Source organism: Salmo salar, chromosome ssa23 (assembly GCF_905237065.1).
Source record: "Salmo salar chromosome ssa23, Ssal_v3.1, whole genome shotgun sequence".
In the NCBI taxonomy this organism is placed as follows: Eukaryota; Metazoa; Chordata; class Actinopteri; order Salmoniformes; family Salmonidae; genus Salmo; species Salmo salar.
Window position 1 is genome coordinate 36,079,269 of NC_059464.1, and position 22,551 is coordinate 36,101,819.

A 22,551-nucleotide genomic window follows, 5' to 3' on the forward strand; every position below is an offset into this window, starting at 1 on the left:
TAACATGACCAAGATTTGAACCTTTATTTGAAGCCTTTTACAGAAATGAGAATTACACCAAAAATGAAAACAACGGTCTGAGGATGGTGCTGGACCAATTGACATAAAAAGAAAAAGGGGACAGTTTGAAAAAAAGCTTTAAGTAAAATGTTAATATCCAGGTCATGTGACATGATTGCCCAAAACACAGGACCCTATGACATCATGACTTGGCATGTTCAAAGACCCTGCTTTAACCAATGAACTACTCAGCAGACAGGGCTATCAAGCACACATATCAAAACCATATTAGCCGTACCATTGGTAGACAATAAAACAAGTCCATTACTAACATGACAGCATGCAACAATGAAGCATAGATCTTTATGATACAGGAACCCTTTGTGTTTAAAGGAAAATATTGATTTGAACATAAAAGATTAAGTGCTTTGCATCATAAAATGACATTGAGAAAAGCTCTAAATGGACTGTAACCAAATAGTAAAGGGAGTTGGTATTTTTTCTACTCTTCATTGTAGTTTTGAAGTATCTTCTCAACCAGTATTTTATGTATAGAAACATACACAATATAAGTCATCATTGAACAATCAAAAAGGCACCCTGGCCTGAACTTAAAGAAAATCACAATGGCAAGGAGTGAAATCCAATAGAATTTCATATAAACATAAAATGTCTACCAAGTCATGTCTGTCTTTGAAAACATTCATGAAGTCAAATGTGATGCACACACAACATCATATTCTTCTATGGAGACATTACAGAGAACACAGCTACCACAACAAATCACTCTTCTCTTCTGCAAGAACATCCTGTGTGTTCATTCATTGTGATGCTCAACATTATACGGACAAAGGCTACGATGTCAGCACTGCAGAAGAGGAAGCAGACATGTTAGGATATAGATGTGAGCTTCAGCATTATGTCTAAGGACAAAAAGTGGAAAGTAGCATATACACACAGATACAAATCCATCAATGTTATTGATTACATCATCATCTCCCTGATATCGGAGTCATTAATTACAGAGCTGCTGATTTTATCATATCAAAATAATCTCTGGCCTGTTGTGCCATTGGACATCTAGTCTATTCAGGCTGATTAAACCGTCTGAAGACACCTCTCTCTCATTATTTATTATAACCAATTAAATGTAGCCACAGAAAAGAAATAACATGTTGCCTGACATGAACTACTCATTCCCCCCAAATAAATGATAAGCAGTCCAGTTAACTCCAAAAAGTAGCTAATCCATACATACAGAGAAAGAGACCGACAAAAGAGAGAAAGAGCGAGTGTTTGAGCATTTGAGAAAGAGATTATATTTTATTAACGATGTGACACCTCCATGGGGGCATAATCATGAGATGCTTCACAGACATGGGACCAGAATCACATGAAGCAAATCATTACTAGAACCCTCTCTGCCTCTCTCACCAGAGCCTCCCAGGACCAATCCAGAGCTTAAAAGAACCAGCAGTTCAGGGGCAAAGAATGGATTTTTCTACATCATTGTCCTGTTTTCTGCTAAGGGGGGCTTCCATGTCTCTAAGAACACACTCCAGTCTTCTACTTTCCCTCTTGTATGACAGGACATGACAGTAGTCTTCTGCCCGCTTTTCCCCACCTTGTCCTCTCCATCCAGTGGCGTACCCGTCATCCAGATTAGTCCCAGAACTGATATTTGAACTCTGACCTAATGAACTCATATGTCCCTTAGCAGTCCCTTAGAAGTTCAGAGCCATCTGTACATGTGGGCACAGCTTTGGCAGCCGCTTCTGAAAGACAGAAATAAAGACGGTCATTTTTACATAACATTATTCACCATTAGCTGATGGCATAACGTCAGCTGATCTCCCTGTAAATTGCACTGGTACTCTCTTTATAAAGCCACTATGCAAAACACAACCATCATTACATGAATAGAAAATGTATTTCCACATCTCTCCTCCACAAAATATAAATTATTGATTGGGGAACAATCTTCTGAGAAATTTGGCTGTTTTTCTTGATTGTTTTTGTACTATTCTGATTTTGATAAAATGTTATCTCATGAATTGTATGCGCAGGGCTGCCTTGTGAAAGAGACCCTGATCTCAATGGCGACTCCCTGTTTAAATAAAGGTAAAATAGAAAATTAAATAAAAATACTGGTTTCCATGGGGGGTTGCTTATATTTGTTCTGTTTCACATGTACAAGTGTGTGGTGAGAATTTTTTTTTTTGCATATCCCACTCCCCCGAGACACCCTTGGAGAGTTGGGTCATAGCTAGGGATCAACCATTATTGACAGCGACCCTGGAGCAATTAAATCTAATAAAATTGTATTCGTCACATGCGCCGAATACAACAGGTGTAGACCTTACAGTGAAACGCTTACATACAAGCCCCTAACCAACAATGCAGTTAAAAAAAAAAGAAAAAAAGAGAGAAGACTAACAAATAATTAAAGAGCAGCAGTAAATAACAATAGCGGGGCTATATACAGAGGGTACCGGTACAGAGTCAATGTGTCAATGTGTGGGGGCACCGGTGTCGAGTTAATATGTACATGTAGGTACAGTTATTAGTGACTACGCAAAGATAATAACAGCAAGTAGCAGCAGCGTTCCGGGGAGGGGGGGGAATGCAAATAGTCTGTGTAGCCATTTGATTAGCTGTTCATGAGTCTTATGGCTTGGGGGTAGAAGCTGTTTAGGAGCCTCTTGGACCTAGACTTGGCGCTCCGGTACCGCTTGCCGTGCGGTAGCAGAGAGAACAGTCTATGACTAGGGTGGCTGGAGTCTTTGACAATGTTTAGGGCCTTCCTCTGACACCACCTGGTATAGAGGTCCTGGATAACAGTAAGCTTGGCTCTGGTGATGTACTGGGCCGTACGCACTACCCTCAGTAGTGCCTTGCGGCCGGAGGCTAAGCAGTTGCCATACCAGGCAGTGGTATGGTACAGCTGTAAAACCTTTTGAGGATCTGTGGACACATGCCAAATCTTTTCAGTCTCCTGAGGGGGAATAGGTTTTGTCGTGCCCTCTTCACGGCTGTCTTGGTGTGCTTGGACCGTGGTAGTTTGTTGGTGATGTGGACGCAAAGGAACTTGAAGCTCTCAACCTGCTCCACTACAGCCCTGTCGATGAGAATGGGGGCATGCTCGGTCCTCCTTTTCCTGTAGTCCACAATGATCTCCTTTCTCTTGATCACATTGAGAGAGAGGTTGTTGTCCTTGCACCACATGGTTAGGTCTCTGACCTCTGCCCTATAGGCTGTCTCATCGTTGTTAGTGATCAGGCCTACCACTGTTGTGTCATCGGCAAACTTAATGATGGTGTTGGAGTCGTGCCTGGCCGTGCAGTCATGAGTGAACAGGAAGTACAGGAGGGGGCTGAGCACGCACCACTGAGGGGCCCCCGTGTTGAGGATCAGTGTGGCGGATGTGTTGTTACCTACCCTTACCACCTGGGGGCGGCCCGTCAGGAAGTTCAGGATCCAGAGGGGGGTGTTTAGTCCCAGGGTCCTTAGCTTAGTGATGAGATTTGAGGGCACTATGGTGTTGAACACTGAGCTGTAGTCAATTAATAGCATTCTCTCATGAGCATTTATTTTGTCCAGGTGTGAAAGGGCAGTGTGGAGTGCAATAGAGATTGCATCATCTGTGGATCTGTTGGTGCAGTATGCAAATTGGAGTGGGTCTAGGGTTTCTGGGATGATGGTGTTGATGTGAGCCATGACCAGCCTTTCAAAGCACTTCACTGCTACAGACATGAGTGCTACAGATCGGTAGTCATTTAGGCAGGTTACCTTAGTGTTCTTGGGCACAGGGACTATGGTGGTCTGCTTGAAACGTTCGTATTACAGACTCAGACAGGGAGAGGTTGAAAATGTCAGTAAAGACACTTGCCAGTTGGTCAGCGCATGCTCAGAGTACACGTCCTGGTAATCCGTCTGGCCCTGCGGCCTTGTGAATGTTAACCTGTTTGAAGGTCTTACATCGGCTGTGGAGAGCGTGATCACACAGTTGTCGGAACAGCTAATGCTTTCATGCATGTTTCAGTGTTACTTGCCTCGAAGCGAGCATAGACGTAATTTAGCTTGTCTAGTAGGCTCGTGTCACTGGGCAGCTCTCAGCTGTCCTTCCCTTTGTAGTCTAAGTTTGCAAGCCCTGCCACATCCGACGAGCGTCGGTGCCAGTGTAGTAGGATTCGATCTTAGTCCTGTATTGAAACTTTGCCTGTTTGATGGTTCGTCGGAGGGCATAGCAGGATTTCTTATAAGCTTCCGGGTTAGAGTCCCGCTCCTTGAAAGCGGCAGCTCTACCCTTTAACTCAGTGTGTATGTTGCCTGTAATCCATGGCTTCTGATTGGGGTATGTACGTACAGTCACTGTGTAGACGACGTCCTCAATGCACTTATTGATGAAGCCAGTGACTGAAGTGGTGTACTCCTCAATGCCATCGGAAGAATCCTGGAACATATTCCAGTCTGTGCTAGCAATGCAGTACTGTAGTTTAGCATCTGCTTCATCTGACACCTTTTTTATAAACCGAGTCACTGCTGCTTCCTGCTTTAATTTTTGCTTGTAAGGAGGAATCAGGAGGATAGAATTATGGTCAGATTTGCCAAATGGATGGCGAGGGAGAGCTTTGTACGCGTCTGTGTGTGGAGTAAAGGTGGTCTAGATTTTTTCCCCCCCTCTGGTTGCACATTTAACATGCTGATAGAAATTAGGTAAAACTGATTTAAGTTTCCCTGCATTAAAGTCCCCGGCCACTAGTAGCGTCGCCTCTGGATTAGCACTTTACTGTTTGCATATGGCGGTATACAGCTCATTGACCGCGGTTTTAGTGCCAGCATCAGACTGTGGTGGTATGTAGACAGGTACGAAAAATACAGATGAAAACTCTCTCGGTAGATAGTAGTGGTTTACAGCTTATCATGAGATACACTACCTCAGGCGAGCAAAACCTTGAGACTTCCTTAGATATCGTGCACCAGCTGTTGTTCACATATATGCATAGGCCCCTGCCCCATGTCTTACCAGAGGCTGCTGTTCTGTCCTGCCGATGGAGTGTATAACCCGCCAGCTGTATGTTCTTAATGTCGTCGTTCAGCAACGACTCGGTGAAACATAAGATATTGCAGTTTTTAATGTCCCGTTGGTAGGATTTACGTGCTTTCAGCTCATCCCATTTATTTTCCAGCGATTGAACATTATCTAGCAGGACGGAAGGCAAGGGCAGATTAGCCTCTCGTTGCCTGATCCTCACAAGGCACCCTGATCTTATTCCACGAAATCTCAGTTTCCTTCTCCAGCGAATCTGGGCCTGGTCGGGTGTCTGTAATATATCCCTCCCGTCCGACTCATTGAAGAACACTCGTCCAGTTTGAGGTGAGTAATCTCAGTTCTGATGTCCAGAAGCTCTTTTCGGTCATAAGAGACGGAAGCAGCAACATTATGTACAAAACAAGTTACGAACAATGCAAAATATAAACAAAATAGCATGGTTGGTTAAGAGCTGATAACACTGCAGCCCTACCCTCCTGCGCCAATTAGGGTTAAATGCCTTGCTCAAGGGCAGATCAAACGATAGTTTGAATCCCAGAGCCGACTAAGTGAACAATCAAACTTCCGGTTACTGGCCCAACACTAACTGCTAGGCTACCTGCTGCCCTCGGCAAGACTACCTGCCCACCCTCATGACCCCTGACCTCTGTCCTTCCTCTCCTGGGTCTCCTCGGCGGCCGTCTTGTCAGCTCTGAAGAAGATCCGAGCGCTGCTCAAGGAGAAGTGAAGCAGTTCAAACTCCTAAAGGAGACAACAGAGAGGGGGCATTACTGATTGATTGGATTGATTATTTCAGTGTCTACACACAAAGCTGCCAAGCTCATATTCCCCTCCTCTCCTTTTGCAGCAGTAGGTAGGATACCCATTCCCCCATAATCACTGGCCCAGGATCAGATATTGTCAAACCCTCATGATGGTCAAGGCTAGGACTTGACGTTGAATAATCTAATCCTAGATCGGAGGTCAGTGGTCAGCCATGTACCTGCAGGTAGATGTCCAGTCTCTTCTGGGTGAGGTTCATTGTCTGCAGGAGCTTCTCATCCTGACTGGTGGCCTGGACATTCTGCTCCTTCACCACAGCACTCATCTCCTTCATGTACTTCTCCCTGACCGCCTGGAACCAGTGGAGGGAGTCAAACTCCAAGTACTGGTCCAGCAGCTTAAGGATGTAGGCCACACCTGGGGCACAAGAATGGAGAGGAGAGGGAGGGGTGGGAGGGAGAGGGAGGTGTGGGAGAGGGAGGTGTAGGAAGGAGAGGGAGCGGTAGGAGGGAGAAAGGAGAATGGAGGGAGATGGGGAGGAGAGGGAGGGGTAGTAGGAGAGGGTGGAGGAGGGTATGAGGGAGGAAGGAGAAAGAGCAGAGGAGAAGAGGGGAGAGGTAGGAAGGAGAGGGAGGGGTAGGAAGGAGAGGGTGGAGGAGGGTACGAGGGAGGAAGGAGAAAGAGCAGAGGAGAAGAGGGGAGAAGAGAAAGGGAGAGACGAGGTGAGAGTTTGATAACGATCAGTGAAAATCATCAACAACCAATGTGAAGTGAAAGTTTTATCCTATCCTACTACATACAGTGATCTGTGAAAGATCATACCACACTGACTCACCCATGGCAAAGCCATCGTCTGTGAAGGCTGCCCCTCCTTTGTTCTTCTTGTTGAGTTTCTCCTTACAGCCGATGGAGTGCTCCACAAAATTCACCGTCTGAAGGAGAGCAAAGGAAAGGTTGTATAAGAGAAGGTATCTGCTGCTTCAGAACAGAAAGTTAGATGGACAGGGAGAGAGAACGAGAGATAACAGATACACATAAAAGGAGAGAAGGATACATTCCAAAGGAGAGGAGTTGACAAACTAAGAGAGAAGGATGGACAGACTGCTCACAGAGATGGGTGAATGCCTGAAAGACAGAGATGAAGTGCTCAGACATGAGTGGGTGAAAGAGATGAATAGAGAGATGAGTGAAAGGACACACCAGAGGAGGTACGATCATGTAGAAGTTTCTCAGGTGCATGTTCTTGATGCTGCGGAACTCGGGGGCGAACACTCCCACCAGCATCTTGAAGTACTCTGTCCCCTCGGCAGAGTTACTGGTCAGATCCCCCAGCACAGAGTCCAGCAGGCTGAGAGGAAGACACATTCAGAAGAGATAAGAATACTTTATTTAGGCCACAGAAAGCAATTGTTTTGGTTAAAGCTGTGTGAATTGAAATACATCATCAGGCAATACCTGGCAGCTTTCTGGGTCTCCTCTGAAAGGCCCTCCTCCTTCACCAGCTCCTCAAAGTTCACTATATCCTCCAGGTCAGGGACAAACCTGCGAAACACACAATATACAAGTGGGTTTATGGTTCACCATTTACTATAGAACTCGGTTACCCACAACCCACTTTACAGTACTACATCTCCAAAAACGACATTACCCATAACCCTTACTTACAGCACTAAATCTCCAAGCTTGGAACAAACCTGGGAGAAACAGTGTAGAACATTCCATATCTTAAAGTGTTATAACATACTATCAATGCCCTGTGTCTGGTACCTGATGGCGCTGCTGCAACAGTGGAGTCCTCCAGAGCGGATCATGCGCACGTAGCCCATGGCATTACCGATCTGGCTAATGAGTTGTCTAAACTGGTCCAGGTAACTCTGCCCGTCTGGGGTGATGCCAAGCTTCCTGATGCCACGGTTAAACTTCTCTGCCCTCTCAAACGGGTACTAGATCAAACATAACACAGACATACAGATACATAGTCAGTCCAGGAGCAACACTCCTGTTTGTTTTTAAAACTGGAGCCTTTTGTGACTAGTTCTTCTATTCCCTATAAGCTAAAGGGAAAGACTGGTCATGAATGTATGACTTCACAACAGGTTTTTCCACATAGCTGAAGAGGTGAAGTGAGCCCCGTTACCTTCTGGTCTGACTGGTCTTTGGTCTCCCTGAAGAAGCGGATGTCTTTGATGAGTCTGGACTTTATGTGCTCGTCGTACATGAATTGACTGAAGATGTAGAACTTCTTCCTCAGGAACTGGTAGGTGAAGTTGACCGTGGTGTTCATGATGCCCGTGCCGTGGGTGCGGATGGAGTTGGCGATGTGGCGGATGTTGATGGTGTTTAGGTGCTTGTTGTTGCTCGTCTTCTCAATGAAGATCTGAGGGACAGACAGACTGTCTCACCGGTCTGTCTCACCAGACAGAACAGGTAGGAGAGAGAGACAGAGACAGATCTTACCTGGTTGTTGAGGTTGTAGAGATAGCGGGATACAAACACATGGATGTTCCTCATGATCTCCAACACGTCCAGTCCCTGGCCAGAGCAAAAGGACACTTAGGCCAGGATTCAATCAAATACCGCTGTGTCGACTATCCGCCATTGTTAGATTCTGGGTTAAACTTAGAACATAGTTACACTCAGCAGTATAGTATCTGACGAGTGAAAGAGACTGGTTTTTACATCAGAAGTTAATCGTTATCTGTAGGAGCCAGATGGCTTTGGAATGTGTTGGGTGGACAGGAGGAAGTCACAGGATTGCTATAGGGGATACGGGTGGAGATCTTTGGATAAGGCATCAAGGGGGTTAAGGTCAGGTCAGATCCCCTTAAGGGAGAAACAATGGTTTATTACCCTATCACTTTGTCTTCCTGTCGAACCATAAAATATGTAACGATTAGAGAGAAGGAGAAGTGCCTAAATTGGAGTAATATACTTGTGTTGATGGAAACATGTTTTGTCTGCATGCAGCTGTATTGACCCTTCTGGGAAGAATTAAACTTGGTTAAGCTTTCATAATGTCCGTTGAGTGTTTTACTCTGAGAATTAGAACCTAACGCCATTTAAAAGGTCATTTCCGATTGAGCCGACATAGCCTAGGTAGATTTTACCATGAATACAGTCACCGGCGAATGCGGGAACATTGCGTTTAAAACGTGCATAGCCGCTCGGATTGAATCCTGGCCTCAGCAGACTTCATCAAATGACTGACACACACACACACACACACACACACACACACACACACACACACACACACACACACACACACACACACACACACACACACACCTGTTCTAGGGTCTGGCTGGGTAGATGTGCCTCTGTCATCATGAGTCCGTAGCGCTGGGTTGCCAGGTTCCTCATCTCGCTGTAGGTGGCCCAGTCATGCAGAGCCACTGTGGTTAGGTTATAGAACGTCTTATCCAGGTAGTGAGTCACGTAGGCTGTGAGGACGACACACACACGGTGAGACATACTCTGAGACAAAGACACAAATATGCATAGAATAGACTGAACACACATCTTGGTAAAGGACTTGCAAAACCACGCACACACCACGCACACACCACAGTGCTGTATCCCAGGGGCCCATCCAGTGCAGTGCGTAGCTACCTTTAATGTGTATGAAGCGGTTGAAGAAGCGGATGGGTTTGAGGTAGAAGAAGTGGGCCAAGTCCTTCATGCCCACCTTGAAGGGGTTCCTGTCGTCCAGCTTCAGGTGTGTGTGGACAGACAGACGCAGGTCCTTCTCTATCTCTTTACACAGCTTGTCCAACAGATGCTGAGAGGAGACAGGGATGAAGAGAGGCAGGTGGAGGGTGAGATTTATACAGGGAATAGATATACAGGACCAGTCAAAGGTTTGGACACACCTCATTTAAGGGTTTTTCTTTATTTTTACTATTTTCTACATTGTTGAATAATAGTGAAGACATCAAAACTATGAAATACCACATATGGAATCATGTAGTAACCAACAAAAAAAGTGTTAAATCAAAATATAGTTTATATTTGAGATTCTTCAAAGAAGCCACCCTTTGCCTTGATGACAGCTTTCCACCATCAAGCAACTATGATGAAACTGGCTCTCATGAGGGCCGCAACAGGAAAGGAAGACCCAGAGTTACCTCTGCTGCAGAGGATACGTTCATTAGAATAACTGCACCTCAGATTGCAGCCCAAATAAATGCTTCACAGAGTTCAAGTAACAGGCATATCTCAACATCAACTGTTCAGAGACTGTGAATCAGGCCTTCATGGTCGAATTTCTGCAAAGAAAGCACTACTAAAGGACACCGATAAGAAGAAGAGACTTGCTTGGGCCAAGAAACACGAGCAATGGACATTAGACCAGTGGAAATCTGTCCTTTGGTCTGATGAGTCCAAATTTGAGATTTTTGGTTCCAACTGCTGTGTCTTTGTGAGATGCAGAGTAGGTGAATGTATGATTTCCGCATGTGTGGCTCCCACCGTGAAGCATGGAGGAGGTGTGATGGTGCTTTGCTGGTGACACTGTCTGTGATTTATTTAGAATTCAAGGCACACTTAACCAGCATGGCTACCACAGCATTCCGCAGCGATACGCCATCCCATCTGGTTTGCGCTTAGTGGGACTATCATTTGTTTTCAGCAGGATAATGACCCAAAACACACCTCCAGGCTGTGTAAGGGCTATTTGACCAAAGAGAGTGACTGAGTGCTCCACAATCACCCGACCTCAACCCAATTGAGATGGTTTGGGATGAGTTGGACCGCAGAGTGAAGGAAAAGCAGCCAACAAGTGCCCAGCATATTTGGGAACTCCTTCAATACTGTTGGAAAAGCATTCCAGGTGACTACCTCATGAAGCTGGTTGAGAGAATGCCAAGAGTGTGCAAAGCTGTCATCAAGGCAAAGGGTGGCTACTTTGAAGAATCTCAAATATAAACTATATTTTGATTTAACACTTTGGGTTTCTACATGATTCATGTGTTATTTCATAGTTTTGATATCTTCACTATTGTTCTACAATGTAGAAAATAGTTAAAAGAAAGAAAGAAAAAACAGGAATGAGTAGGTGTGTCCAAACTTTTGACTGGTACTGTATAATTAATTAATTCATATATATATACAGTGGCAAGAAAAAGTATGTGAACCCTTTGGAATTACCTGGATTTCTGCATAAATTGGCCATAAAATTTGATCTGATCTTCATCTAAGTCACAAAAATAGGCAAACACAGTGTGCTTAAACTAATAACACACAAATTATTGTATTTTTCTTGTCTATACTGAATACATCATTTAAACATTCACAGTGCAGGTTGGAAAGACACCTAGGCTAATGACTTCTCCAAAAGGAATTGGTGTCAGTAGTCAGCTAACCTGGAGTCCAATCAATGAGACGAGATTGGAGATGTTGGCTAGAGCTGCCCTGCCCTATAAAAAACACTTGCGAAATTTGAGTTTGCTATTCACAAGAAATATTGTCTGATGTGAACCATGCCTTCAACAAAAGAGATCTCAGAAGACCTAAGATTAAGAATTGTTGACTTGCAAAAAGCTAGAAAGGGTTACAAAAGTATCTATAAAAGCCTTGATGTTCATCAGTCCATGCTAAGACAAATTGTCTATAAACGGAAAAAGTTCAACACTGTTGCTACTCTCCCTAGGAGTGGCCGTCCTGCAAAGATGACAGCAAGAGCACAACGCAGAATGCTCAATGAGGTAAAGACGAATCCTAGTGTCAGCTAAAGACTTACAGAAATCTCTGGAAGATGGAAACATCTCTGTTGGCGAGTCTACGATACGTAAAACACTAAACAAGAATGGTGTTCATGGGAGGACACCACAGAAGAAGCCACTGATGTACAAAAAAATGCACAGCACACCAACATCAAAACCTCATCCCAACTCTAAAGTATGGTGGAGGGAGCATCATGGTTTGGAGCCGCTTTGCTGCCTCAGGGCCTGGACAGCTTGCTATCATTGACGGAAAAAAGAATTTTTTAAGTTTATCAAGACATTTTGCAGGAGAATGTAAGGCTATCTGTCGGTGAACTGAAGCAACCCGATTGAGATGCTGTGGCATGACCTCGAGAGCGGTTCACACCAGATATCCCAAGAATATTGCTGAACTGAAACAGTTTTGTAAAGAGGAATGGTCCAAAATTCCTCCTGACCGTTGTGCAGGTCTGATCCGCAACTACAGAAAACGTTTGGTTGAGGTTATTGCTGCCAAAGGAGGGTCAACCAGTTATTAAATCCAAGGGTTCACATACTTTTCCCACCCTGCACTGTGAATGTTTACACGGTGTGTTCAATAAAGACATGAAAATGTATAATTGTTTGTGTGTTATTAGTTTAAGCAGACTGTGTTTGTCTATTTTTGTGACTTAGATGAAGATAAGATCACATTTTATGACCAGTTTATGCAGAAATCCAGGTAATTCCAAAGGGTTCACATACACAGTGGCAAGAAAAAAAAGATAGATAGATAGATAGATATAAATAAAAAACCTACCCTAAGCCACTCCATCTCACCTCTCCTCTCAGCTGCTTCTCCCTCCCTCTTCCCTCCTCACCTCATTAAACACCTCCATGATCTCTGTGTCGTAGCTCTCCAGTAGCTGGTCACATGACTCCATGTGTTTGGCGTGAAGCATGGTGGGCACGCTGTCCCTAAGGGCGCTGAACATGTACTGCACGAGCCAATCGTAAACAGCCACGGGTAGGAGTGACCGCAGGACCGGCGAAACATATCCAACGACCAGGATAAGGGACAGCCAAGCGGACCAATCAATGCAATAAAAGCGACAACAGGAACCAATGAGAAGCAGAACAGCGAGCTACATATTGGTAGAGAAGTGCTGGCAGTTGATAATGTTTATGGATAGTATGTTATGAAAGTGAGAGTAAGGATATCGCTTGAAGCTGAGAGAATAGAGGTGTGTACAGTGCTTACGTGTATCCGTGCAGCATCTACAGCGTGGTCATACACATCATCCAGGTAGATGGGAAATACAGCTCTGTGCCAGTACAGGAAACTACAGTCACACTGGACCTTCACCCTGATCAGAGAACAGTGATATATTAGATACCGGTACATCACATTCATATACTTACGTTTATCAAAAAATGTAGGTTTCAGGTGTTTTTCCTGGGTTTTTAGTTTGCTTAAATAGAACTGAAGACTTGTGTTAGGTCCTATAGCTAATGCCTAGGCTTTACCGGGCAGTGCGTTTCCCTCACCTCTCCTTGAGCTCACTGATCAGGTCCAGCTTCTTTAGCACCAACTGCAGCGGGAGCAGCTCCTCGTCTTTGAAAGTTTTCTGGAAGAATTTGGAGGAAGTTATCATCACAACATAACCTTCAGTTCACGTAAACATTTTCATGGACTCCCAGTTGGAGGATTCCTGGATTTTCTGCTTATTCCCTCCTGATTCTAGGAATATTCCAACTGGGATTTTTGGAAAACCTGGAAATTTGAAGAAAATTACCAGAATTTTGCAACCCTAGGCAGAAGAAACTTGAATAATGGTCATACCATCTGTGTTCCCACACTGAGGGCCAGGGAGACCACTAGGCGGCGCTCTTTAGTGCTGGGCCCATTGAGAGCGTTCTCTGCCATCACCAGAGATGACAGCACATCCAGACGCTGCTCGCTGTACTTCTTGTCAGAGATCACCCTTTTCTACAGAAGAGAAACATATTCAAACTGATGGGATAAATTATAGAAATGTGTTTCTTTGTCAGATGTGAATATGAGGTGTATAAATGTTGCATTTCTGTAATCCCCTGGGTGTAAATTGAATTTCCGTACACAAAAAAGATACTGAATTGAGATGAGAGTAGTGTTTACCTTAGCGGTGCCAATGGAGTTGAGGGCCTGGGACTGCAGGTGCTGGGTTATGTGGGAGACAGAGTCGGCCACCACCATAGACCGCCTGTGGAACGTGTGCTCCACTGCCTGACCAGGGAGGAAGTGACATCACACCTCATTAAACTGTTGTGTTTGATACATTCAATGTTTTATCTACAATTATTTATCATAACACAACAAATTAGCACACACACCTTGAGCAGCTCGACCAGTCTGCAGAGGGCTTTGACGGAGGCCTTGGTCATGGGTCTCTGCATGGACATGTACAGGTTCATGGTAGTCTTGATGATGGTGCCGATACTGTAGGCATACAGGATACCCTGCAGGGGAGACATGGAAAATAATATATGACATAAAAACATCCCCCTGGTACCGTTTGAGCAGTTTCTGAAAGGTTAGTTAATAACATCAGTCCACACCTGCACAAAGACGTTACACCTGCTACTGAGGTCCTCTGACAGCTTGTCGTTGCGCTGCTCCTTCGACGAGATGGCCTCCATTTTCATCATCCAGGACGTCACAAACACATAGTAAGACTGAACATCCCTGACAGGGAGAGAGAAATCATACATGTTAATTACCAGTTACAAGTAACTCATTAAAGGGTTTTTCTTTATTTTTCTACATTGTAGAATAAAAGTGAAAACATCAAAACTATGACATAACATGGAATTATGAAGTAACCAAAAATAAAAAAAATAAAAGGTGTTCAACAACAAATTTTTTTCTTCATATTTTAGATTCTTCAAAGAAGCCACCCTTTGCCTTGATAACAGCTTTGCACACTCTTGGCATTCTCTCAACCAGCTTCATGCTGTTCCAACAGTCTTGAAGTAGTTCCCACATATGCTGAGCACTTGTTGGCTGCTTTTCCTTCACTCTGCGGTCCAACTCATCCCAATTGGGTTGAGGTCGGGTAATTGTGGAGGCCAGGTCATCTGATGCAGTGCTCCATCACTCCTTCTTGGTCAAATAGCCCTTACACAGTCTGGAGGTGTGTGTTGAGTCATTGTCCCGTGGAAAAACAAATGATAGTCCCACTAAGCCCAAACCAGATGGGATGGCGTATCGCTGCAGAATGCTGTGGTAGCCATGCTGGTTAAGTGTGCCTTCAACTCTAAATAAATCACAGACAGTGTCACCAGCAAAGCACCCCAAGACCATCACACCTCCTCCTCCTCCTCCTCCTCCTCCATGCTTCACGGTGGGAACCACACACGTAAAGATCATCCGTTCATCTACTCTGCGTCTCACAAAGACACAGCGTTTGGAACCAAAAATCTCAAATTTGGACTCATCAGACCAAAGGACAGATTTCCTGCAATCTCATGTCCATTGCTCATGTTTCTTGGCCCAAGCAAGTCTCTTATTACTTGTGTCCTTTAGTAGTGGTTTCTTTGCAGCAAATCGACCATGAAGCCCTGATTCACGCGGTCTCCTCTGAACAGTTGATGTTAAGATGTGTCTGTTACTTGAACTCTGTGAAGCATTTATTTGGGCTGCAATCTGAGGTGCAGTTAATTGCCAATTTCTGAGGCTGGTAACTCTAATGAACTTATCCTCTGCAGCAAATCAAACTTTATTTGTCACGTGCACCGAATACAACAAGTGTAGACCTTACCGTGAAATGCTTACTTACAAGCCCCAACAGTGCAGTTCAAGAAAGAAGGTAACTCAAGCACAGGTAACTCTGGGTCTTTCTTTCCTGTGGCGGTCCTCGTGAGAGCCAGTTTCATCATAGCGCTTGATGGTTTTTGCGACTGCACTTGAAGAAACTTTCAAGTTCTTGAAATTTTCCGGATTGACTGACCTTCATGTCTTAAAGTAATGATGGACTGTCATTTCTCTTTGCTTATTTGAGCAGTTCTTGCCATAATATGGACTTGGTCTTTTACCAAATAGGGCCATCTTCTATATACCCCCACCACATTGTCACAAAACAACTGATTGGCTCAAACGCGTTAAGAAGGAAAGAAATTCCACTTTTAACAAGGCACACCTGTTAATTGAAATGCATTCCAGGTGACGACCTCATGAAGCTGGTTGAGAGAATGCCAAGAGTGTGCAAAGTTGTCATCAAGGCAAAGGGTGGCTTCTTTGAAGAACCTCAAATGTAAAATATTTAAATTTGTTTAACACTTTTTGTATTTACTACATGATTCCATATGTGTTATTTCATAGTTTTGATGTCTTCACTATTATTCTACAATGTAGAAATTAGTCAAAATAAAGAACAACCCTGGAATGAGTAGGTGTGTTCAAACTTTTGACTGGTACTGTATATGTTAACTTACAGGACACAGGAAACAGACTATGACTCCCCTCATGCTCAACTGTAATCCAGGGGTTAAAGCAAAACAAATCTTGTAAATGTGATGGATTGACTGATGGACCTACTTGGTGAGAGTCTGTGCTCTCTGCTGCAGATATGCATCTCTCTGTGCTCTAATGCTCTGAACACTCTTCTTGTCCATAAGCTTGGCTGCAGCCGGGACCTTGGCCATGAGGAAGGTGTCAGGGAACCAGATGATGTTAGACGTCAGAGTCACTGCAGGCACCTGGGGGGAGAGGATAAGGGAGAGGGATGGAGACAGGGGAGAAGAGAAAGGCGAGAGGGGGAGAGGAGAAGGGAGAGGGGGGAGAGGAGAAAGGAGAGATTTGAGGGGGAGAGGAGAAGGGAGAGGAGAAAGGAGAGAGTTGATCAAGCTGTTGATTGTTGCCTGTGGAACGTTGTCCCACTCCTCTTCAATGGCTGTGCGAAGTTTCTGGATATTGGCAGGAACTGGAACACTGTTGTACATGTCGATCCAGAGCATCTCAAACATGGTCAATGGGTAACATGGTCAATGGGTTACATGTCTGGTGAGTATGCAGTCCAAGGAAGAACTGGGACATTTTCAGCTTCCAGGAATTGTGTACAGATCCTTGCGACATGGGGCTGTTCATTATCATGATGAAACATGAGGTGATGGCGGCGTATGACTGGCATGACAATGGGCCTCATAGACACGGTATATCTATGCATTCAAATGGCCCTAGATAAAATGCTATTGTGTTCGTTGTCCGTAGCTTATGCCTGCCCATACCATAACCCCACCGACTCCATGGGGCACTCTGCTCACAACGTTGACATCAGGAAACTGATCGCCCACACGACTCCGTACACGCCGTCTGCCATCTGTGAAGAGCACACTTCTCCAGTGTGCCTGTGGCCATCAAAGGTGAGCATTTGCCCAATGAAGGTGTACGACGCCAAACTGCAGTCAGGTCAAGACCCTGGTGAGGACGACGAGCATGCAGATGAGCTTTCCTGAGACGGTTTCTGACAGTTTGTGCAGAAATTCTTCGAATGTGCAAACTCACAGTTTCATCAGCTGTCCGGGTGGCTCGTCACAGACCAACCCACAGGTGAAGAAGCCGGATGTGGAGGTCCTGGGCTGGCGTAGTTTTACATGGTCTGCAGTTGTGAATGTAATGTAAATGTAACCTTTATTTAACTAGGCAAGTCAGTTAACAACAAATTATTATTTACAATGACGGCCTACCAGGGAACAGTGGGTTAACTGCCTTGTTCAGCGGCAGAACGACAGATTCGTTTTTACCTTGTCAGCTCGGGGATTCGATCCAGCAACCTTTCAGTTACTGGCCCAACGCTCTAACCACTACGCTACCTGCCGCGACATTCCTGCAGTCAGCATACCAATTACACACTCCCTCAAAACTTGAGACATCTGTGTCAAAATGTCAAATTTTAGATTGGCTTTTTATTGTCCTCAGCACAAGGTGCACCTGTGTAATGATCAGACTGTTTAATCAGCTTCTTGATATGCCACATCGGTCAGGTGGATGGATTATCTTGGCAAAAGAGAAATGCTCACCAACAGGGATGTAAACAAATTTGTGCAGAATAATTTGAGAGAAATAAGCTTTTTGTGCAAATGGAACATTTCTAGGATCTTTTACTTCAAGTCATGAAACATGGAACCAACACTTTACATGTTGCATTTATATTTTAGTTCAGTGTAGAACGAGGGGGAATCTAATAGCAACTACTATGATGGGTTGCTAATATGTCTATGTTGCGTTTACATTTTTGTTCAATGCATGTTCACACACAAATACAACTACAGAACCTGAAGTCAAACACACACCTTTTTGCAGATGTCTAGCAGGGCTTTGTAGAGCTTCTTGTCGACAGTTCTGAAGATGTGAAAGTGAAGAACGTAAAGTCCACAGACCCCAGCATACTTATCCCTCTGGTCTATCTCTGAGGGCTCGCCTAAAACAGACCCCAGACACACAAACTAACTAAATATACACATCAGATTTCAAGCTTCATTTTCTGTCCAGTAAACAACGCTGAAATGTGTTGGACCAAAGAGACTGACCGATCTTTGACTCCACGTTGGTGAATATGGTGCGGATGTTGAGGGCAAACTCTTCAGCGAAGGCACTGTTTTTAGAGACTGAGACTCCCTCTCCTGGGTCGTCAAACCTCTGCTCCACACACGCCTGGCCAACACACACAGACAGATGGGTGAGTTCAGGAGTAGTAGTAGTACCCCCTTTTAGCAAGGTGTTTAGAAACAACATCTGAAACCTTCATGCATATTTAAAATCAATTTTTATTTGTCACATGCGCCAAATACAACCAGTGTAGACCTTACAGTGAAACGCTTCCTTACAAGCCCTTAACCAACAATGCAGTTAAGAAAAATAGGTATTAAGTAAAAAGAGCAGTAAAATAACAGTAGCGAGGCTATATACAGGGGGTACCGGTACAAAGTCAAAGTGCAGGGGGCATAGGTTAGTCGAGGTAATATGTACATGTCGGCATATTGAATGAGACCCAAGTCACCTTCACCAGGAAGTGATGTCACTAACATGAAACCACTGAAGGGCATACCCACCTGGAATATCATGCCGTCCAGTAGCTGTCCCTCTAGCTTCAAAAGCAGCTTCTCAAACGGCTTCAGCTTCTCCTCTGGGATGGCAAACTTCCCAGGGTTATGATGCACTGACTTCAGTAACCTAGGAAGGAAGACAGACTAAATAAATATATCTCCTTTATATCATCATGCATCTGTGTTTGTACCTCTTGTACATCTTCCAGTGGTCTTTCAGGGTGCCGTGATTCTCCATGATCTCATCCAGAGTGAGCAGAACCACCAACAGCTCCCCCAGGTGCTCATACACTGTCTGAAAATGAACTCCGGACGACTCAATGATTTTTGTGACTCCCCTGAAAGATGAATAACAGTAAAAATAAACCTCCAGTAAATGTGTGTGTCTACATGGGTGAGTGTGTATCTGCATGGGGGTGCATGTGTGTGCGTCTGCATGGGTTAGTGTGTATGTGTCTGCATGGGTGAGTGTCTGCATGGGGGTACATGTGTGCTTGTCCATGTCTAGTGGCTGGCCAGCACACACATGAGATTTGGTTCTGGGTGCCGAGATGAGTCCATGTCTTACTTGTTGCTGTTGTAGAGTGCCGCCAGCTGATGGACAACATTGACCACCACCTCAAAGCACCGCGACACAAAACAGGACAGCTCCTACAGCGGAGAATGAGGAGGAGAAATTGAGAGATAAAGGGAGGGACATTCCTAGAACTACAATAAATCTCCCCTGGGAAATTCCTCAGTTTTACTCTCTCACTACTGACCTGAAAGAAGGAGATGAACCGTCCCATCTGAACCTGTGACTCTCCTTCAACCACACAGCTGTCTGACACTGAAACACACACACACACACACACACCAGTTAGATAGACAAAAAATAACAGTAATTCAATAACGCTACATAAATCACAGATGATTACCTCCTTCACCATAGTACAGCAAGCCGTTGTAAAACTTGATTTCCCCCTACAGAGGGAGACAAAGGCATATACAATACAGTAAGTTGTATACATCAAAAACTGTTGCAATGACTCGCTGCCAAGCAGACTTCCTGAAATATTTGCATGTGCAAACAACACACACAGTGTGCAATTAAAGTTGAACAAGACCTTTTATCAATGAAGAAACATCAAGCTTACCTCATACTTCAGCTTTTTAACCTCACTGCAGAGGGCTGCATACACTGTAATGACTTTGTTCAGAACCTGTGGAGAGCAAAGACCGAAGGAATATCAACTGCACACTTGTACATTTCACTTGCAATCTTAGACCCGTTCCCTTCTTAGTAAAATTGCAAGACTTCATTATGATCTCTTGGATCACAGCCAGCAAATTCATAGCATCGTGCTGCTAGGGATTTACAATACTTCCCTAACATAATAACATACATGAAACAAATATATTTCTGGCTTAATTAACTATTATTACAGTTTCATAATTAAAATGTCTGAGGAAAGTTTATCTTGGCTTCATTTACCTTGTTGTCAGTTTTAATCAGTTCCAACAAGGAGGACTGTTCATAAGGGAGAAGCTGAAAGAGGAAGAGGATAAAAAAATAGTTTTGTTTCATGTCCCCATAGAATCCACATAGAAGAATGGAGAATGGACAGTCCAATCAAAATCCATGCTCAATGATTTATCGATAGAGCTGTCTGTTCTATTCATTCTATTATGGAGATCACCATCACTGAAGGTCACTTCATTCTAAGTCAACATGATCCCCAAGTCATGACACTGACTGCTGCCAAAACACGAGCACTGGAAAACTGGCCCAGATTCAGTTCCAGCAGGACAATGTCTCTGGAAAGTTAACCTGAGTGAATGTCAGGATGAGAGAGGGAGAGATACCTTCAGGGCTATGGGGTCCAGGGTGAAGTCCCACACGTCTCCTATGGAGTCGTCGAGAGCGTCCTCAATGCCTTTCAGCTGAGAGGTGTACTCCTCCAGAAACTTCCCATAGTTCTTCTGCTGCACCTCCGTATGGATCTCTGGAGGGACAAACAGACAAGACATGATCATAAGATTAGCAGCACAGCAATGTAAATCCGGAAGAAAGAGCATACACGTTTGGATGCATTAGCTTTTAAGTTACAGCACTACTGTGATGCCTGTATTGTAGCCTCCTGTCAACTCAACTGCCAATCATATGAATGAATTGCTAGCTGATGCGGAGGTGAGAGTTATGTGTCTAAGTTAGCTAGCTACGTGGCTAACAGAATTGGTCGATATTACTTTTTTAATGGGTCGAACGTGCACTGTATCTTTCCTGAAAATCTAGCTTTGAGAGGCAATGGTTACCTAGATAATGAACTCAACATGACAGCCATGACGGCCTGTTGCTGGCCAGTATTGAGCACCAACAACACTAGGATTAGCAAGACGTTTGAACCAACCATCCCAAAATATAATAAATTAGCTAGCTAACTTCTGACATTTGACGGGCGCTTTAACGTTAGCGTCTGGTAAGGAAACAAAAACATTGCAGCTCAGGCAAAGCGAAGCTGGGCCAGACAACTTGCTAACGTAGATCGCTAGCCACTCAAGCTAATTTGCCTGGCTTCAAGCCCATGAGAATTTCACCGGCAAGCAAATCATACTTTTTTAACCGGATAGTTAAAAAGCTAACTAAAAGCTACTTACTCGTAGACCCATCATCAAATCGATCGAATTCCCAGTCAGGAGAAATCGCCTCCACCGCCATCGCAGTGCGATTGCTCCACTGATGTTAGCGGTAACCGTTGGAGAAAGTGAACGTGAATCCCATGATTTGCCCCATGACTTCAGGGTGTTTATGGGTAATATAGTTTTTGTACAGGCGCAGAGTTTCTAAACCTGTACTGTCTTTGGTACAGGTGTGTTGGGGATACTACTCAAATTGGTATATACTGTTGTTTATCATGGACAATTACATATGCATACAACAATGAGAAATATGTTTTTTTTGCCCTAAATGTATATAGCCTATTTTATTGTGTCATGATCATACCGTTGGTTATTTAACACAATGGTATGACAATATTAGGCCTACCAAAGATCTGTAGCCCCGGAGCGGTGGATGGGTAAAATCTCTGGGGAAGCCAAGCCAAGCCAGTAAAAAAGCCATACTACAACCTATGTTGTGATATTTCCGTTGTTTGCTCTATAACCCATTTGTTCATACTCCACCATGATATACAATAAGGCTGTGACAACAAAAAGGCAGGGTTCTACTAAGCTATATGGAATTGTTTTAACAAGGTCATACCAAGGATCATTTAGCTATTTTATTTAGAATTTGTTTTAATTATTTGATGAAACATTGAATTTGGCCTTACTGCTATTAGCCCATACAAACACATTGAATAACAGATTCACTACATGGAACAACAGATAGTCCCCCCAACAAATCTAATAATTATTTACATGTATTTAACCCTCCTGTTGTGTTCTGGTCGATTTGGACCGACTTACAAGTTTTCTCTCTGAAAAATGTAGTTCATTTAATCTGATTGTCATAAGGTTTCATGACTTTGTCCACACAGGGCATCTTTACATTTACATTTACATTTAAGTCATTTAGCAGACGCTCTTATCCAGAGCGACTTACAAATTGGTGCATTCACCTTATGATATCCAGTGGAACAACCACTTTACAATAGTGCATCTAAATCTTTTAAGGGGGGGGGGGGTAGAAGGATTACTTTATCCTATCCTAGGTATTCCTTAAAGAGGTGGGGTTTCAGGTGTCTCCGGAAGGTGGTGATTGACTCCGCTGTCCTGGCGTCGTGAGGGAGCTTGTTCCACCATTGGGGTGCCAGAGCAGCGAACAGTTTTGACTGGGCTGAGCGAGAACTGTGCTTCCGCAGAGGTAGGGAGGCGAGCAGGCCAGAGGTGGATGAACGCAGTGCCCTTGTTTGGGTGTAGGGCCTGATCAGAGCCTGAAGGTACGGAGGTGCCGTTCCCCTCACAGCTCCGTAGGCAAGCACCATGGTCTTG

At 44.2% G+C, this 22,551-nt stretch overlaps 2 protein-coding genes across 5 annotated transcripts in view; one reads left to right on the plus strand and one right to left on the minus strand.

The window, feature by feature from the left end:
* washc4 (WASH complex subunit 4) lies at positions 1-21,367 on the minus strand. Of its 3 annotated transcripts, none has more exons than XM_014169894.2 (30): positions 21,217-21,367; positions 20,425-20,564; positions 20,054-20,107; positions 19,716-19,781; positions 19,497-19,542; positions 19,341-19,408; positions 19,148-19,230; positions 18,771-18,917; positions 18,586-18,706; positions 18,064-18,187; positions 17,827-17,954; positions 16,073-16,233; positions 14,095-14,221; positions 13,870-13,995; positions 13,655-13,762; positions 13,340-13,486; positions 13,045-13,124; positions 12,758-12,863; positions 12,378-12,494; positions 9,428-9,596; positions 9,104-9,258; positions 8,273-8,347; positions 7,953-8,192; positions 7,583-7,758; positions 7,271-7,357; positions 7,016-7,163; positions 6,651-6,747; positions 6,036-6,232; positions 5,698-5,794; positions 1-1,775 (listed from the first exon to the last, which is right to left on the minus strand). In XM_014169894.2, exons 1-30 carry the CDS (start codon positions 21,275-21,277, stop codon positions 1,714-1,716), a joined length of 3,513 nt encoding a protein of 1,170 aa, XP_014025369.1. In that variant the 5' UTR covers positions 21,278-21,367; the 3' UTR covers positions 1-1,713. The 3 variants fall into 3 exon arrangements, with proteins under 3 accessions (XP_014025369.1, XP_045562132.1, XP_014025370.1); XM_045706176.1 differs by having other exon boundaries at positions 5,682-5,794; positions 21,217-21,349; XM_014169895.2 differs by having other exon boundaries at positions 5,674-5,794; positions 21,217-21,349.
* Positions 20,589-22,551, plus strand: part of slc41a2a (solute carrier family 41 member 2a) — a 16,591-nt gene continuing 14,628 nt past the window's right edge. Inside the window, exon 1 of one of the 2 annotated variants that reach the window (XM_014169899.2) lies at positions 20,589-20,749. The gene's annotated coding sequence lies outside the window, so the exon portion shown is untranslated. The remainder of the gene's footprint in view (positions 20,750-22,551) is intronic. The other variant, XM_014169897.2, reaches the window with a different exon arrangement.

What these genes read in the sequence shown, in the direction of transcription:
- washc4 (XM_014169894.2), bottom strand. Translation starts at nt 21,277, where the DNA reads ATGGCGGTGGAGGCGATTTCTCCTGACTGGGAATTCGATCGATTTGAT. An exon ending in ATTTGATGATGGGTCTACGA is followed by an intron (nt 20,565 to 21,216) that starts GTAAGTAGCTTT and finishes TTGTCCCTCCAG; the next exon opens with AGATCCATACGGAGGTGCAG. An exon ending in TCATGGAGGTGTTTAATGAG is followed by an intron (nt 9,597 to 12,377) that starts GTGAGGAGGGAA and finishes GTCTCCTCTCAG; the next exon opens with CATCTGTTGGACAAGCTGTG.